Consider the following 17,642-nt stretch of genomic DNA (forward strand, 5'->3'; position numbering starts at 1 on the left):
CTCGGTCTTTATGAATTCAAGCTTGTTGATTTAATTGTTTGAGTGAGGGTGGAGGCAGCCAGAAGGTATGAGGCACATGGCACAGTTTCAGGGGAATTTTATAGGTCAGACTGTTTTTGCTTGGGTGGTAGAGTACAAGTTGGGTAAGGGTATCCATAGTGGGGCCTGTTTTTGTGGATGTGGGGGACAATTATCAAAGACAGACTGAAAATGATCATGGTCATATGTTTTCACTGATCCATAACTTTTACCTGCTGCTTTTCTCTGCAGGCCTGGACAAGATTGAATTCCTGCAGAGCCACGAGAATCAAGAGATTTATCAGAAGGCTTTTGATCTGATTGAGCACTACTTTGGAACAGAGGATGAAGACAGCAGCATTACCCCACAGGTGGATCTCAGCCAGCAACAGTACATCTTCCAGCAGTGTGAGGCTCCCATGGAAGGCTTCCAGCTCTGAGGTGCCCCTGTGCTGTGTGCTCCTCTACCTAGCCAATCCTGTTGTCGAGCCACAAGCCACCCGTGGAGTGATTCTCTTAATGTTTTCCATAACCCTGTTTGCGCTCATTTGCTTGCCTTGTGCACATGCTCTTACATACGTCTGGAAAACTTTTGGCTCTCCATGGCAGGATGCCCCCTCCTTGGCAAGGGGTCACCAGAATCACCCTTCTCCTCTAGATTCTGAACCTCTCCACTGTCATCTTTGTGGAGTTGAGGCACCTTTCTATACTTTGAGATATTCCCTGCCTCTATTACAGGAAAATGACCCCTCCTCTGCTAGCCCCCACACTCCCGGCATCCAAGATAAGGCTGCCTTTCTGATGTACTTGCTGCAGTGCGTGCCTGCAGTCCAGGGAGACATTCAGACTTTCTGAGAACATAGATGAATTTGTTCCCCATATTCTTCCCTGGATGCCTCTTTGGATGGCTGTGTGAGATGCATTAAATCTTTACATGCAATGCACCTATTTTGCTGTATGTGCCAGCTGGGGTTATTGGCATATAGAACATGTTACGAATAATGGAGTTAAGTTCTCTGTCCCCTGCAACAACAGGCTGCAATGGACATGTTTTCTGGTTCTTAAGAATACTGAACACATCTGGCCCCATCCCTTCTCAACACTGAGCTCCCAAGCTGGATTGCAGACCACTGTGGAGATTTGTATTCCTTCCCAGTCTTTCCTCTCCATCCACAAAAAAAAAAAAAAAAAAAAAAAAAAAGCCTGTGAATAGGTCACTCTTACCACCTCCTAAGAAATTACTTTCCAAACCAGCTTCTGGAATGGAGAAACTACCCCCACTTTTGCTTGCCAGCACAGTACGATCCAGCCAGGCCTTCCTTAAAAATCAAGCCTTTCCTGACTTCGTGGTCCAGAGTCTGGTCCTTGGTATTATAGCTATGGCTGAAAGATTCCTGTCTGCCTCTTTTACATTTTTACACAGTGTGACTTGAACAGATTTTCTCTTCTGAAAAATTACCTTCTGAATACAGAAAGCTTGATTTGTAAAACTTAGCACAAGGAGCATTAGATCTCCTGATCATTTTCACAAGACAAGAGCTTCCTTTTCCAGCTCACCTGATAAAATAGAGTCCTCCTGGTCAAGCCCCTAATTTAACAACTAAAATGACACTACATTCAAAGGATAAGTAATACTCCACCCGGATCCGCCCGGCCCTCTCATCCCAGTTTCTCCTCTTGCTGTTGACGGGACTTCAGGTGAATTAGCTTGGAACGCATGGTTCCTACAGGTGACATCTGTAAGGCATTGCTGACTGCATGACAGCTGTCACCCACAGCTGTAGGCTGCCCTTCTGCTAGCAGCATGTTCTTGGCTCCGCAGCCTGCTTGGATCACAGACATCTGATGCAAAGGCCAGCCACTCCTCACTGAGTCCAGCTGACACTGACACCAAACTCTTCTCACAGCTGGGGAGATGCCACCTGATTGAAAGTGGCGGTTCCGTTTCCGTAAACGCAATGGATTCTGCGGGCTGCCCGCTCCCGCCCTGCATCACTTGTTCTTTCAGAACATTTTGGACGCTTGGAACACACTCTTGTCCAGTGTAAACATTTCAGAATTGCCACTGACAACTGCAGCGTCGTGTACCCGGGGTACCTGTGGTAAATGTTAGCGGCAGAACTGTCTGCAAGGTCCTCTCAGTGACAAGCCACTGCAAAAGCAAAACCAGCCCATTGGATACAGAATAATAAAAGTATATAAGTCACTTGTCAAACTGCTGAAAGAAGCTAGGCAAAGGCCTGAATTGATATCAGCTCTGTGTGACCATTATTTAAATACAGTCTTCAGTTCTGTCTGTGCTTCAGGATGGAGACTGACCCGTGTGGCCACTGCAGAAGCCACCTGCTGCCTCCCTAGCTAAGCCGGTGGGCCTCCACCTTCCCTCTCCCAGTTATTTTCTCTAGTGCTGCTTTGTGCTGAAGGAACATTTAGTTTACTGCACTTGATCTGTAAATGGACTTCGATTCTTTGTAATTTTAGGGGGTTAAATTTGGTGGTTAATTTAAAAAAAAAAAGCAAAAAAACCCCTCAATGTTGCCTTTACATCACATATAAATAACTGTGTTTCTCTTTTCTTGAAGGGTGATAGAAGCACTGATTAGTAGCAAAATCTTGTTTTAGCTTTTGGATTTTTTTGTGCTGGATTTTTTTACGTGTAAATTTCCAATAACATGTCATTTCTATAAGATTTGTTTAAAATCATGTACCTCTTATTGGATGGTATAAAAATGCTACATATTTTGTAAACAAATCTGAGCAAAGTGTGTGTGCATATATTCTGTATATTCATATATGTATATTCTGTGTATATATACACACCAGCGTGTATATATACATATATACACACACACGTATATATATACGCACAGACACATGTGTGTATATATATACATATCTATATATCTATATATCTATATATATATAAGTGTTTTCTCTTCCAGGCTAGTGAAAACAATGTGGTGCATTGGCGTTTCCCTCCCCTGCCCCCCGCCCGCCCCCAAGAAAATAATGACAATTGCCTCTAAATGAGTGAATTAAAAAAAGAGTCCATTTAAGCTGAATGGTGTGCCTTCCTGTGTAAGGAGTCTGGCCAGTGTTTGTTACTTTTGCCGTGGATATGTGAATTCAGAGCAGATAAGTATAAATCTTTAAGCGTGATATGTTTGTTTGAAGTGACAGGCCTGGTTGACACAGGTAGTATTGTTGTCATATATACTTAGACTGTGTAAGGCATTTGACTGGTACTGCATAATATTTTGACTGAAAACTAAAACAATACAAAAATCAACATGGCACACATTAAATGGATTAAAATGTGGCTAACTCATAGGTCTCACGTTAATTTTAAATGGTGCTTAATTGAGTGTATGTCTGTCAGGATCTTCCAGCAACCACTTCTTGGCTTTACTTTACTCCACTTTGTTAGTAGGCTGAAAAGAGACAAAATTTCCTTCTAACATAGGATGCAAATTACTTGAGTGCAGAAGGGAGATCAGACTTGGGAAGTACAGAAGGGATGGCTCAGCAGTACAGGCTGATCAGAATGACACGGTAACCCAAGGGCAAGTAAACTGTTTGCATTTTAATAGAGCCACTTGTAACGTTACCTGCCTAATAACACTCAGGCAACGGGTGAAGGATTTTGGTTTTGAGGAAAAGTGCTGCTGAGGCGTATGAGCATCATTATACGTTGTTGCTTGAACAGCATTTCTGAGCAGGGTTCCCTGTGGCTGGTGTAATGCTCACAGGTACAAAAAGAAATCTTAATATAAATTCAGCATTTTACTAAACTTTATATTTGTCATTGGTGAAACTCTTTAGTTACAGGAACAATCTCAGTGTTGCTATCAGCACTTAAAAAAAGGTGCTGAAAGGCTGGGAACAACAACAACTGTAAATAAGTTCAGCTCCAATGAGAAAGGAGGCATGGGAATAACAAGGGCTATGTCCCCTGATAGAAACATTGAAACCAGCATTCTCTGCATTTGGAGCTGCTGCTCAAATAGTACCTGTCTCAGTGAGCACCTCTAGCTTCCACTTTTGTGAGGGTCACATTGTGTTTTCATCTGTTCTCATTTTGTGTGTAAGTAGGAGGCAGTGTGGTCTCATGCAGGGGACAGGCCAGGAGGCTGTTGAGGTTCTTGGGTTCTTTTAGCTCTGCCATGGACCACACCTGTAGTGCCAGAATAGTGGTCTCACATATTTCCTTCTTTTATCCTGAAAATTGAAATGAATGCATTTGTTTCTTTCTCCTTGTGGAGATCCAATCTAAGCACCTTCCAAGAGCCCCACAAGTTGCTGAGGTGAAATCATTGATAACCAGGAATCTCTGTGAGTTCTTGCAGCATCAGTAATGAGGTGAAACTGCTACACTACAGTTTTAGCAGTGTCTGATTTTTAAACTGGGTGTTAGAGGAAGGAAGATGAGGGACTACCAGGAATTGTTATCCAGCTGTCCTGTCCACAGACCTTTAAAGCCTTTTAAGTGTTCCATATTTGTTGAGGCAGCAAACAGGAGCTCATTCTGTTGGTAGAGGTCCTAGTGGGATGTGGCAGGGAGGTTGCGCTTAAGATTCAGAAGGCTGGAGCAGGTCATGGGGCAGAAGGTCATTGAAAGCTCGCTAAGCCAGGACCAGTGCTTGGGCCTCCTGGGAAGACAGCATACGTGCAGTCATTTGAGGGACCTGCTGCCTGGACAGAGACTTTGGACAGACTGTGTTGGTTTCTTGATGCCAGCCAGGTCCTGGTGGTGAAGGTCCCTTCACCTAGTCCTAAGGGAAGGGAGGAAGGCACTGACCCTGGAAACATCCGTGCTTGTGAACCTGCGTTTCTGTAACGCTCAGCACGGAGACTATTAAGAACCAAATACCACCACCCAGTCCCAAGTGTGACAGTGCTCCTGGAGGTGATGCACCTCTCTGCTTCCCTGAGGGTTTCCCACAACAGCTATTTTACATCTGTGGCAGCTTCAAGTAATACCCCACGTCTTAATGATTTCATTGCTTCTGGGGTTGGCACAACACATCGTTAGTGCTTTCCCCTGCCAGTTTTAGCCAGTACACATGAAGGCCTTTATTCAGATGGCTGAGTCTTGGAGGAAAATAAACAGGACCTCTTTATGTACTGCTTATGGCCATGTCCCTGGGGCTCCTGCATGTTCTTTTGAGGCAGTGTTCAGGTTGTCAGATTGATCATTGCATTGGGAAGAATCTCTTGTCCCTGGTACATCAATATGGCATATAGTATAAAATTGGCAATTTGACTTTTTTTTTGGATAAACATGAATGGTGTTTCAAAAGGGGAGAAAGAGAATGAAGACTGTTTTGAAGGGTTTTAGTATGTTCTCCATCAGGCACTGTTGAAAGGGTGTAGGCTGAAGCTGTGAGGTAAATCAGGTGTTACAAGGTGTATGAAGTTCTCCAGCTAGACTGGCTGCTAAAGCCAGAAACCTGTGCTGGTTTCTAACCATTGCCTGTGTTCAGAAAGTGATTTCTTGAAAGCTGCCACACGAGGAAACAGGTGGTTTCTTTCATTGCCCCCCTGAGAAAGATAATGTGTAAGTTTTCCAATGTGCAAACTACTTGCAAACATTTGGGAGCAGGCTGGAGGCAGCACAAAGCACAAGGGTTCTGGAACTGATGTGGAGTTGAAAGAAAATACAGATGTGTGAGTGATTCAAAGTTTTTATGGTAGATCCTGAAGTGGTGGTGGTACCAAAGTGATAGAAGGAAGGACTTCTTCATGGAGCTTCTGTCAAACCACTGGAACAGAGATCAATTTGTGAGTAAACTCAAAAAATTACGGAAATTTAAGTACAGTGAGAAACTGGTGACCACTGCTTCTCTTGGGTGTTGCTTTCTAAGTGGGATTTTACAGATATTTATTGGAAATGCTTTTACCAGCTGGATGAGTCCAAGTACTTCTATTTCCAAAACTAGATGAGGTACCCACTAGTGCTATTCACAGAGTGTACTCAGAATTGCTTACTGAAAGGGGGATGTTTTTGAGAGGTGCAGTTTTAAGCTCTGCCTTCATAAAGCATAAATCAAATCACAAGTTTCTCTTCATGGTAACCCAAAGCGCTGTCTGAAGTGCACGTTCTCCTCTTTTTGTGTTTGCTCTCATTTAGTACCTCTCACTTGAGCACAGGCACACGATCTGGGAGGGCTTTTTGGTTCCCACCTGTGTGCCTACTGGAAGTGGAGTTAAGTGTGAGTCAACACTCCATGCTAAGTGAGTGGACAGATCTCTGGAAACCTGCTCTTTGATTGACAGCTTGCTTGTGATAATTGCCTTGCACAGCGTCGGTGACAGGTCATGTGTCATCTGAAGCTCATAGCTTCTCTGGTGGGCAGGCTGCACAGCTGGTGCCATTGCTTGCATCTCACTGGTACAAGTGGTGCCCAGAAATACAGTTCATACAAAGGTGGACTCCAGCAGTTACTTGTGTAGTGCTAGAGGAAAGGACAAACTACCAAAGAACACTGCGCTTGCTGCTTTCCTTTTCCAGCTATAAAGAGATTTACCCTGCTTTAGTAGGGCTTTTAATTTTTTTCAGCAATAGCACTGGTTTTTAGTATTACAAGAATAATAATGAGGAAAATGTGCTGGGTTTTTGGTTTTTTTGCGTTTTTTTTTGTAAAGAAGAAACTTCTTCCCACCATCAGGAAATTCACAAACTTAATCTGTCAGACACAATTCCTCTTCTGTTTGTAGTGTCCCAGGGACCAGTTAAAACAGTCCTGGGAGGTAACACAGCTTCAAACAGTCCTGACAGCCCCAATCTACATTTCCTTCCAAAAGAACTGAAAGGTCGAGCACAAATACTGGTCTCCAGTTGCTGCAGGCTGTTCAGCAGGAGCAGTGTGTGACTCTTCTGGGATGAAAGCCAGCAATAGCACTGTTGGGAGTTGCTCTTGCAGGTATGACCAGGTCTTCTGCTTCTGAAACGTGAGTCAGATAAGATCTTTAAGTGAGCTGGTATCAGGAAAGCACAGATAACAATTTAAATGCAAATCCAAATGAGGTTTGGAAAGCTCAGCAACAGAGAGCAGGAATGCCCCATTTCATACTTGTGTCTCTCTAAATAGCAAATCTGAAAGCACATGTTGAAGCTGTTGCTCTCTGTTCCTCAGAATACTCGTGTCTGGTCCCTTGGCTCAGACATTCTCACCATTGGTTCTGGTGTAGAACCCATCAGGCTGTTGCCTGCCACACACTGGTTCTCCAGAATGCTGTTTTGCTATCACACCCCCCCCTCCCCCCCCCTTCTGTTTCTATCAAAGGCAGGCAGTTTTTTCACAAAAAGTGAAAAGCTTACATCTTCACTTACACAAATGCAGCCAGAATGTATTGGACCTCAAACAGGTAAGCAGACTTTCTAATAACTTCTGGTAATTTTTACCATGTTAATGCAGGTTGTGCAATTACTCCTTACACAAGGGCCCTGCTAGTAATTGCCTCTTACCCAAGAGAAACACGTGGAATACGTCAGGCAGCCTGTAACAATAGAGAACATGTGCAACACTGTTCCTCCCTGCAGAGACCCGAAGCACTGACAGGGGATGGCTGCCCAGGAAAGGTGTGTTGCTGGTACAAGGACAGTGTACAAGTGGGAACTGAACAGGCTGACCCTTTGTGTCCCAGTTGTCCCGAGTGGCAGGAGTGAGCACAGTAAGACTTCCCAAAGGAGACTGGTACCACAGGGAAAGGTAGAGCCCCTGGGGACTTTAAAAAAGATGCTTGGTCTTGTGCATAGCACATACGGCAAACAGTTACTCTGTTGCTAACTGTGAAGAAGGCAGATGGCAGGAAAGGAGAGTTTGTTAGGAAAAGAAAACAGGTACTTCTTTTTTTGATGATTACAGGGTAACATATTCATTCTTTATTCAACATGAGCACAGAACTAACATACAGGAAAGATGTGACTATAGGCTCCTCCCAGTGCTGATAAGGATGTCAGCTTTTCTCCCCCAGTCCTTGGTCTCTTCATTTCCTCCTCTAAGGTTTAGCAGATGTACTCTGAAGAGCCTCCTCTCTCCATTGAGCTTTCTTCTCCAGGTTTATGCTTGTAAGAGATTCATGCCTTTTTATAGCCTACAATATAATGACAAAACAAGAGCAGAAAATACCACCTAAGGGACCAGGGAAAGGAAACTTGAATCAGTAGCTTACAGAACAGCTGGCCTGTCCTCACCAAGGCACAATTCTGTCAGCTTTGATGTGAGGAAGAGAGGTTAAAATAAAAAATCCATGGACTATTTTGGCTTAAACTCATTACTTATCTGGGAATAAACTGCACCTTTTGTTAAGACACTAGCAGATGTAGTCTATCAGTATTCAATACTAATTTTTGGTCAGCAGAAGTACTGGAAACATACCAGAAGTTAAATGTAATAGATTCCAGCTGCTGCAAAAACAAGGGCCCCGAATCAGTTCTGCTCCTCTCAAGTGTTTGCAAGTCATACACTGGAGTAGTAAGAGGAGAATGCTCTGGGAATTCCGTGTGATCTCTTCTGCTAAAGCCAGGGAAAAAAACTCTCCCCTGTTTAGTTTCAAGAGTGCTGCATCCTTTCCAGGGGAATACTGATGTGTAGAAGTGTCACTTGACCCTTCAATAGTTCACAGTGCTGGGGTGGAGACTGAGTTACCAGTTTTAAGGTTTCCCTAGGTCACTTAGGGGATTCTAGAAACAAGATTGGAACATTGTCACCAGAAGAGCTACAACAGAGAGAGACAGCATACAAATAAGGTTCTGCCCATGTAGGTGGTTCAAGCCCACAGCTTGTTGCTTCCACTGATGCTTAAAAGAATGTAACGGGCTGCGTGTCACCTCCTGTCAAAAGCCACATGACAATAAGCTGCACAGATCACATTCACATTCCTTGACTAACGCTGCGGAGAGGCTTTGGCCTCTGGCTTCAGTACACAGAGAGCTCCTTGCTTCTCTACAGAAACACCACAGAGTTCACCAACTCTGTTAAAAAACACACAGACTTAAGGCACGTGCTAACCTTGTGTGCACTTGGAACCTTAAACTTCACATTTCCTCGCTTCGTATGATGCAAATTAAATCACAGGCTGAGGTCTGCCATGTGCTGAACTTAGCATCTTGCCAAGTTTTTACTTGAGTGCAGGACACTCAGCATCTTGAGCTTTTCTGTAAAATACTTTTTTGATTCAACAAAAAGTAGTAATTTGAGGAAAGCTGTTCCATCCACTTAAAGACTTTTCTAATGCAATTAAGAGGCACAGAGTTATTAGTGACCATCTCCCCACCGTTTAAAAAGACTTTGAAAATTCTCGAGTCTGTGATTTCCATTGTATTTGATTCCACATGTTGTAGTGTGTGGAGAGAAGGTACTCGACTTCCTTTCAAACTCGCAGCATGAGCTAAAATTAAGTGTTTCACTGAGGAAAAAAAAGACTATTTTTTTCCTTTCAAAAAGAAGCATATGGAGTCTAGCAGTAACATCACTGGTTTATGACTTGGAAATTAGTGAGGGGCAGTTCTGGGGAACTTGGTGGGACTTTCAATTTATTGCTCAGTGATAAAATTAAAAAGTACCCCACAAAACCCAAACCAAACCAGTACTAACAATCCACACGAGGAGCTAAGGGTTTTAAGTGAAGCTTGACTTGCTCTCACCAGCCAAAGATCTGTGCTTACCTGCTTCCCTCTAACCACCATGGCCACGCATCCCAGTATTGTCAAGGCAATCATTACATAGCTGAACTTCACACGCAGTGTGGTCTTTGCTGCTCTGATCGTTTCAATCCTCAAGAAACAAAAGAAAAGGTTCATTATCAGAGACCCAAATAAACCCTTTGGCTGTTTGATCTCTCCTGGCCTGCTGTCAGTGTCATCTGACTGTACACGGCTCCTTTGGCAGAATGGGAAAGGCTGACCCCCAGCTGCCTTGGGAGGTACTTGGTCATGAAAGAGTTCCTCTCAAAGTTGGAAACAAACCCCATGTTTTTAATTTTTAGTTACTCAATTGTTAAAGGCAGCACTGTCTCTTCTAGACCATTCGACTGCAATGCAGAGGAGGAAGACTGCAGTGTAGGTGTACGTACTCTACAGGGAAAACGGGAAAAGGAGGGATGTGTTTACTAATATAATCCCCCTACTACAGGATTTGTTAGTGCTACAGATTGCACACTGGCTGCTGAATGTAATGCTCCTCAGAAACTCTGAGCAGCACTTGGTAGTTACCACTTCTCCTCTGCTAGAGTAAGTAGTCTTAAGGTAATCCAATTTCCTAAGAAACTAAGGAGCCATGGACACTTCTATGCTTTCTAGCACCAGTTTTGGACAGCATTTTCTCTCTCTCTTTTTTTTTTTTTTTTTTTTTTGTAATTTCAGGGGGCTTATCTAGCCCCACCAGTAGCTGCACCACTCCTTTGGGAAATCTGTTGCCTAGCCTATTGTTATCTTTTGAAAACCTGAAATCTTCCACAAGAAGAGTATTGCTTATTCAAGCCTTCCAGCTGCACGTGGGGTGGGTTAAAATGAAAAGTTACTTTAAAAGCTGGGGTTAACTCTGAAGTGACATCTCAGTTACAGCAAATGTAAAGCTCCTGTTAGAGATACCAATGCAAGAATGGCCAGAGAAGCATGATGCTTTTGGTTGTGCTTTCCACAATAACCTGTATGTATTTAACTTTCCTTGTAGAATACAGAGCACTCGGCTGCCTTCTCAAGGAGACCTACCAGTCTCACTAATTAAGTTTAGCATATTATGAAATTACAGAGAGCAGAAAAGGATCAACATTATGTGATGAAAGAATAAATTACTCGAAGTAGGCAATTACACCCCACAACTAACATGGGTAGTGGATTTACTGGGAAATAATTCAGTGTACACAAACATGAGTGAATATGGAGCCTTTTACCGTATTTTGACCCTTATACTTGGAGGGAAAAAAAGATACCAAAGGATCCATGATCCTTTAATGTAATGAATCACGTAGGACCTGAGAACTGAAGAAAGTTTTGTTGTTCTTTTTGAAGAGGAGAGCAAGAGTGATTTGATCACTGATTTGGAATATTGATCTGAGTGCAAGATTTCTGTTCACAGGGAACATATCCATCTATCCTGAATTGAGTAGTAAAATTTAGCTTCCAGGTTATTTGGTTTTGCTAATAATTGGTGATGAACAACTTGGGTACAGACTGCAATTAAGCTGAAATGCACAGAAGTAGGATTTAAAAACTTTCATTAGTTAATTTTTGAAGTACCTTGGATGTGTTAGTGTATACAAGAAGAAAAGGTAGTTATCTGAACACAAATTGCATTTTAAATCTATTCAAGTGTCTAAGATTAACATGTGTTTAATAAATTACTTCTGATTGCCACATTTTGCAAGATTACTGAGTTGTATCACAGCCCTTACAACACTCTTCATTTCAGCTTAGAACAGGAAGACAAGCTTTTGTACTCTTCTAGTTCTCAATCGCCTTCCCAGCTTTGGCTGAATTATTTGCCTAAATAATCCAAGAACTCCCTATGCACTTGCAAAAACGGTCAGCTTTTATCAGAAGTTGGTTTGTCCTCTCAATAAACAACTGAAATTACCTCAGTCACTCTGCTGTTTTCTTACAAAGGCTCCTAACAGCGTTCGGTATGCAAAAGAATACATCAAGGTACATAAAGGTACAAACTGTTAGAACATGATTTTAAGGAAAATGTCTCAATACAAAACAGAAGAATTGATTTTTAGCAGTATTTATCTGTTGAGATAAGTATCCAGAAAAAGCTGAAGATACATGGGTGGAATTTCAATTCCCACACCGTGCCTCCAAGCAAATAGCTGTCTTTCTTTATAGAGGACAGCCACGTGGTTTGCTTACCCAAGTAGTATGAAGTTTACTGTATCTTTTTAACTTAAATAAATAAATGCATTTAAAAGCACATTTTTAAAAGATAGCTATACTACCACCAGGAATGTTATTTAAACTAGCAATTGTCTGTTGTTGTTGAGTTTAATCTTCATTTTAGATAGGCAAACCACAACACCCACTTTTACTTTCTACCCTTCACACAGGGCAAAGGATTGACAGTTGGACTCCACCGATGAGAGGGAAATTTTGACTACCATTTTTTTTTGTTAGGAAACCTTTCCACTGTTAGCCAAGAGTCAAGAAGGATAGCACATGCCCTGTAGACACTAAAAATAAAATAGCTGACATTCATTTAAAATATTATAGCCATATCCTTGCAGTTTTGCACGATGGGAGGCTGACATGTTAAAAACACTAGAAAAAGCTCCCACTAAGATTTCCAAAAAGGTTTTTCAATTGGGAGAGAAGGGTAAAAATTAACTGATTTATGATTTTTTTGATGAAAAGGAAAAAAAAAAAGATAGATCCTGATCATCCCTTCAGAAAATAATACCAAAAGGGATGTATTATCTCAGCTCACCTCATGTAGAAGAGGATACACCAAAGCAGCAGTGGAAGATTTCTTTCAGCTGTGAAAACCTGTTCCCTTTAAGAAAAGTTACTCTGGAGTTGCGTTCAAGTAACTTATTCCTGTGCAGACAATGTCTTATTTAGAGCTTAAAAACTGGCACTTACGAGACAGTCTGTGGTATATCCTCTGGTTTTTTGAAATGGCCTGCCCACAACAAAAACCTTTTCTCCCAGTCTGTAGGCTTGTGTCCAGGTACTCTCAAGTGAGACCGACCTAAAAAAAACAAAACAACAAAATACACAAACAAAAGCCACCCAAAACACCAAAAACCTCGAATGGTTACAGAAGCTGAATTGCCACAGCTGTAATGAAACCAGTTAGGGTCAAACCACAGAATTTGAGTACTGGAGCCAGTCAGGGAACAAAAAAAGTATCTAAGCTCCCTAAGTTGCTGAGAGAGGACAGTTTTCAGGTTATTTTAAAAAAATAAAGCGAACGGAGTTGCTACAGAAAAGCCAACGTGCTGCAGCTCTGCATCATGGAATGTGATCTTTTCCATGGAGTGTAAGGTTTTACCTTACCTGGAGGGATAAATGGATGACCACAGGCAAAGATTAGACCCTTAATTTTCAGCTCAGCCTTTCAAACTCCGCATAAAGAAGCATTCAGAATGTAGCATGGGAAGGTTTCCCAACACGCTCTGCTGTTGAAGTCTAGCCACCGAGGCGCAAAGACAACTTTCCCATTCCCCACCTCCTTTTTTAAATAACAAAAAAAATTAATCCCAAACCACCAACCCAACAAGGGGAGCTACCCAGTGTGGCTCTGTGCTGCCTGGTGGATTCATGTATTGCCTCAGAAGCAGGGTGGACAGACAGTTTGCTGACACCACTGAGTTATTCAGAGACATAAAGAAGAGGGCTAAGCGCACAGAGCCGCAGGGCTTCGGCATCCTGAGTCAGTGAGACAGCCAGTGAAACCCGCACGGTCACGTGGAAACGATGAGACTCCAACCCAACCCATACTGCTGAGGAGTAAGTCCTCAGGGTTCCACAGAGGTTTTTGGCAAAATGTTCAGCAACAGTCAGAAAGGGAAACAGAATTACCAAGCAATGTTTAGGAACATGGAACAACACAAAAGCGTGGCTAAGCCATTGTGTAAAACTGTGACTGCAGTGTTTGAAAAAGCACATGAAATAGTGACCTCTCATTTCAGAAAGAGTTGAAACAGAAAGGGGATGGAGAAAATTAGTAAGGATGACCACAGGTATAGAATGGCCACCACGTAAGAAACAGCATCACAGACTGAGACCTTTGGTATTGAAGAGCAGGAACTGAAGCTGCCTTCAAGATGACCGAGGGCACCAGAATCACAGAGAATCACAGAATCATAGGGGTTGGAAGGGACCTCAAGAGATCATCAAGTCCAACCCCCCTGCCAAATCAGGGTCCCTAGGACAGGTCGCACAGGGAGGCATCCAGACGGATCTTGAATATCTCCAGAGAAGGAGACTCCACCCCCCCCCCCCCGGGCAGGCTGTCCCAGGGCTCTGTCACCCTCACTGTGAAAAAGTTCTTATGCATGTTGGTGCGGAACTCCCCAACATGAAGCCATCGCCCCTTGTTTGTCTCCACAGACAACTGAAAAGAGGCTGGTCATTTCCCCCTGTGTCCCACACTTTAGATCTTTATAAACATTAGTAAGATCCCCTCTCAGTCTTCTTTTCTCAAGGCTGAACAGTCCCAGCTGACTCAGCCTTTCCTCGTAGGGGATATAGCCCTCTGCTGGACTCTGTCTTTTTTGTACCAGGGGGCCCAGAACTGGACACAATACTCCAGGTGAAGCCTCACATGTGACACAGAGTGTGGATTATAATAAGCAGGTCCTGTTTTAGAAGGGGGACTGAATAATAGAACATCAGAGTGAAAAAAAGCACACGCTAGGTTCAAAAACAATTACAAGACTGTACTTGTTTTTTCACAGCATGGCTCAGCTGAAGAAAATTTCCCAGAAAACGTGGACACTAAAAATAAATCCACTGTCAAGAGAATAGGCAAGTTTATTAAAGAAAAACCCAGTGAGGACCAGTTGCCACATCTGGGATAGCAGTTCAGGGTAGAAACATCATGTTTCTGTAGTCTCCCTTAGATCACAGAATCATTAAGGTTGGGAAAGACCACCCTCAGCAAGTAGGCTGATGATACAAAGCTGGGAGGAGTGGCTGACATGCAGGAACACTGCGCTGCCATCCAGAGAGACCTGGACAGGCTGGAGAGCTGGGCAGGGAGAAACCAGATGAGGTTCAACAAAAGCAAGTGTAGAGTCTTGCACCTGGGCAGGAATAACTGCTTGTATCAGCACAGGCTGGGGGATGACCTGTTGGAGAGGAGCTCTGCGGAGAAGAACCTGGGGGTTCTGGGGGGTGACAGGTTGGCCATGAGCCAGCGGTGTGCCCTGGTGGCTGAGACAGCCAATGCAATCCTGGGGTGCATCAAGAGGAATGTGGCCAGCAGGTCAAAGGAGGTGATCCTCCCCCTCTACTCTGCCCTGGTCAGGCCCCACCTGGAGTGTTGTGTCCAGTTCTGGGCTCCCTGGTATAAAAAAGAAAGGGATCTCCTGGAGAGAGTCCAGAGAAGGGCTACAAAGATGATTAAGGGCCTGGAGCATCTCCCCTATGAGGAATTGCTAAGTGAGCTGGGACTGTTCAGCCCTGAGAAAAGAAGACTGAGAGGGGATCTTATTAATGTTTATAAATACCTTAAGTATGGGATGCAGGGGGAATCAGCCAGCCTCTTTTCAGTGGTCTGTGGGGACAGGACAAGGGGCAATGGCCTCAAGCTGGAGCACAGGAAGTTCCGCACCAACATGCGGAAGAACCTTTTCAGAGTGAGGGTGACAGAGCCCTGGGACAGGCTGCCCAAGGGTGTTGTGGGGTCTCCCTCTCTGGAGATATTCAAGACCTGTTTGGACGCCTCCCTGTGCGACCTGTCCTAGGGAGCTGCTCTGGCAGGGGGTTGGACCCGATGATCTCTTGAGGTCCCTTCCAACCCCTACGATTCTGTGAAAAACTCAACAAGACCCTCACTATTGGCCATTATTCCTATTAGTCCTCAGAAAAAAGTATGGAACCTCCTTTATCAGCCACTGCTGGAGACACAACTCTGTAAGGAGAGCGTTGGTCTTACCCAAAAAAAGCTGTGTTATGTTTTTAACAGGGAAGTACGCAAAATGGTTTTCATCTGTATGATCCTTGTATCTAGCATCACTATCCAAAGGGAACATGTTATACAGGAAGCCTCATTACAGCATCCTTAACTGCCCTATACATAGTGGGGAAAAGTGTTTCATGGCCTGAGCTTTACCTGAACAACTCCACACTTAAACATTAACGAACCCAACAATTCAGACTGACTCACTCCTGTGGGGCACATTCAGTTTTGTGAACAGCTGGAGCTGGTTGTACTACGAAAAATGGCAAAAGTATTTTAGCTTGTCCAATATTCCTAAATATTGATTGTTTACATTGGAGTTGAATAGCTGGTTCTACAGCACAGCTGAAGAGCTTCAACATGCATCAGGTAAGACAGTAGTGACTTGCTGCAAAATCAAAGCTGTGTTATTGTCACAAGAAGAAACACAAGATGATATTGCTAATTTTAACACTTGTTTTTTCAGTCTATAGATCAGGACGCCTTCTCACAAAAATCAGGGATACTAGCATCTATCTTGGCCAAATTACTATTCAGATGACTGCAGCCTGGATATCTGTTTTGTGGCATGAAATGTAGTGTGATATCTATTTGAAACTCTTACCTGGCTGAAGTTGTCGTTCTTCCTGGGGTTTAATGCAAAGCCTTCTGCTTATCTTCAGATCCACTTCTTTAGACATCCTCAGAATTGAGGGAATATTTCTTCCCAGCATGTTAACAGCCCTATCTGGAAAAAAAAAAGCAGAAGAAGCAAAGAGGCCAAAAGTGACTTGGAACAGTAGAAAGTGAGAATCCTGGCTTTTAAATGGGAACAGCAGGCTTTGGTTTTTCCTACTTTTAACAACACAAGAGAAAAACAAGCAAAACAAAACAATAAGTGCAAATCTAATATTATTCAAGAAAAAAATAGACATGAGTTCTAACAGAGCCTATCAAGGAAATGAATGCTTGTCTATAAGCTATGACTCGAACTTGCCCACTAACTGTATTTGGGAATGCAAGATTACAGCCAACAAGCAGTTTGTAAAAGATGTCATGGGAAACTTATCTATTCGTATGCTTCAGGTGTGCTTTGGGCTATGCCACTTCCAGGGCTGTTGCTGGCTTGGCAGGGCCAAGAAAAGAGCTAAGAGAGGAGAGCAGAACCTCCCGCTGTAGGGATCTCTACGTACGAAAACACACACTCAGCAAATAGCTTCTAATCCACTGATACAATTCTGAGGGCAAACAAACTTTAAAAGGCACAAGACACTTTCAGAAGCACAAACTGAGGGGGGTTTTGTCCTTTACGCCAACGGAAAGTTCTTCTCCCGTGCCCTTTACACGGCACAGTGCATTCCAGCTCCGGGAGAAATACATTTACACTCATAGGCGGCCGCCCCCAGCGAAACCGAACCCTCCGGAGGTCTCCAGGGGAGGGAAAAAGAAGGAAGAAGAGGCACAAACCCATCCTTTTTTCCGCTGCGCACTTTAAGGGCAGCGTGGAGGCCCCGCCAGGCTTCCAGCGCCGGCGCCCGCCAGCCGCGGGCAGCGCCGCCGCGCCGCCCCCTCACCGCACGGCCCGGAGCCGGGCTGGGGGCCCCCGCTCCGCACTCCACAACCGCACGGGCCCCGCCTCGGGGCTGAGAGCGCCGCCTCGCCCGCCGGGACAGAGCGACCGGCTGGCAGCTCCGGCGAGGGCCGGCCGGCTTCTCCCCACCGAGCCTCCCGGGAGAGAGCAGTCACTCACCGGCGCGGCCCCACATGGCGCAGCCTCCCGCCCCGGCGGCGCTGCCTGGGCCCTACTCGGTGCCCTTCAATGTCACCGCTGCGCCGGCGCCCCGCCCCAGCCCCGGGATTGGAGAGGCGCGGCGGAACGCACGGAACCTGGCCGGGACCGGCGCGCTGCCGCCCGGGCCCACCTCTGAGGGTACCGCCGGACCCCCCCCTCCCCCGCAACCGGAAGGGGCGAAGGGGCCCCGGGCCGCCGGTAGAGATGCCCGGCCGAGGCCCGCTCCG

The 17,642-nt window shown here is 44.5% G+C and overlaps 2 protein-coding genes across 3 annotated transcripts in view; one reads left to right on the plus strand and one right to left on the minus strand.

Moving 5' to 3' along the window:
- Window positions 1–3,331, plus strand: part of KPNA1 (karyopherin subunit alpha 1) — a 56,152-nt gene extending 52,821 nt beyond the window's left edge. The window contains exon 14 of the mRNA XM_084278161.1: window positions 271–3,331. Coding sequence (XP_084134287.1) covers window positions 271–458 — 188 coding nt within the window. The 3' untranslated portion in view covers window positions 459–3,331. The remainder of the gene's footprint in view (window positions 1–270) is intronic.
- Window positions 3,332–6,925: 3,594 nt separating this feature from the next.
- FAM162A (family with sequence similarity 162 member A) lies at window positions 6,926–17,533 on the minus strand. 2 transcript variants are annotated; one of them, XR_014617904.1, is made up of 6 exons: window positions 17,374–17,533; window positions 16,249–16,371; window positions 12,599–12,707; window positions 9,689–9,797; window positions 7,934–8,115; window positions 6,926–6,962 (listed from the first exon to the last, which is right to left on the minus strand). XR_014617904.1 is itself a non-coding variant. In XM_084276727.1 (5 exons), exons 1-5 carry the CDS (start codon window positions 17,387–17,389, stop codon window positions 8,020–8,022), a joined length of 453 nt encoding a protein of 150 aa, XP_084132853.1. In that variant the 5' UTR covers window positions 17,390–17,533; the 3' UTR covers window positions 7,866–8,019. The 2 variants fall into 2 exon arrangements, 1 of the variants encoding a protein (XP_084132853.1); XM_084276727.1 differs by lacking the exon at window positions 6,926–6,962 and having other exon boundaries at window positions 7,866–8,115.
- Between the last annotated feature and the right edge of the window lie 109 nt (window positions 17,534–17,642).

This window comes from Gallinula chloropus, assembly GCF_964237585.1.
Source record: "Gallinula chloropus genome assembly, chromosome: 1".
Lineage (NCBI taxonomy): Eukaryota > Metazoa > Chordata > Aves > Gruiformes > Rallidae > Gallinula > Gallinula chloropus.

What these genes read in the sequence shown, in the direction of transcription:
- FAM162A (XM_084276727.1), bottom strand. An exon ending in GATATACCACAGACTGTCTC is followed by an intron (nt 9,798 to 12,598) that starts GTAAGTGCCAGT and finishes TTGTTTCTTGAG; the next exon opens with GATTGAAACGATCAGAGCAG. An exon ending in TGGTGGTTAGAGGGAAGCAG is followed by an intron (nt 8,116 to 9,688) that starts GTAAGCACAGAT and finishes ATTATATTGTAG; the next exon opens with GCTATAAAAAGGCATGAATC.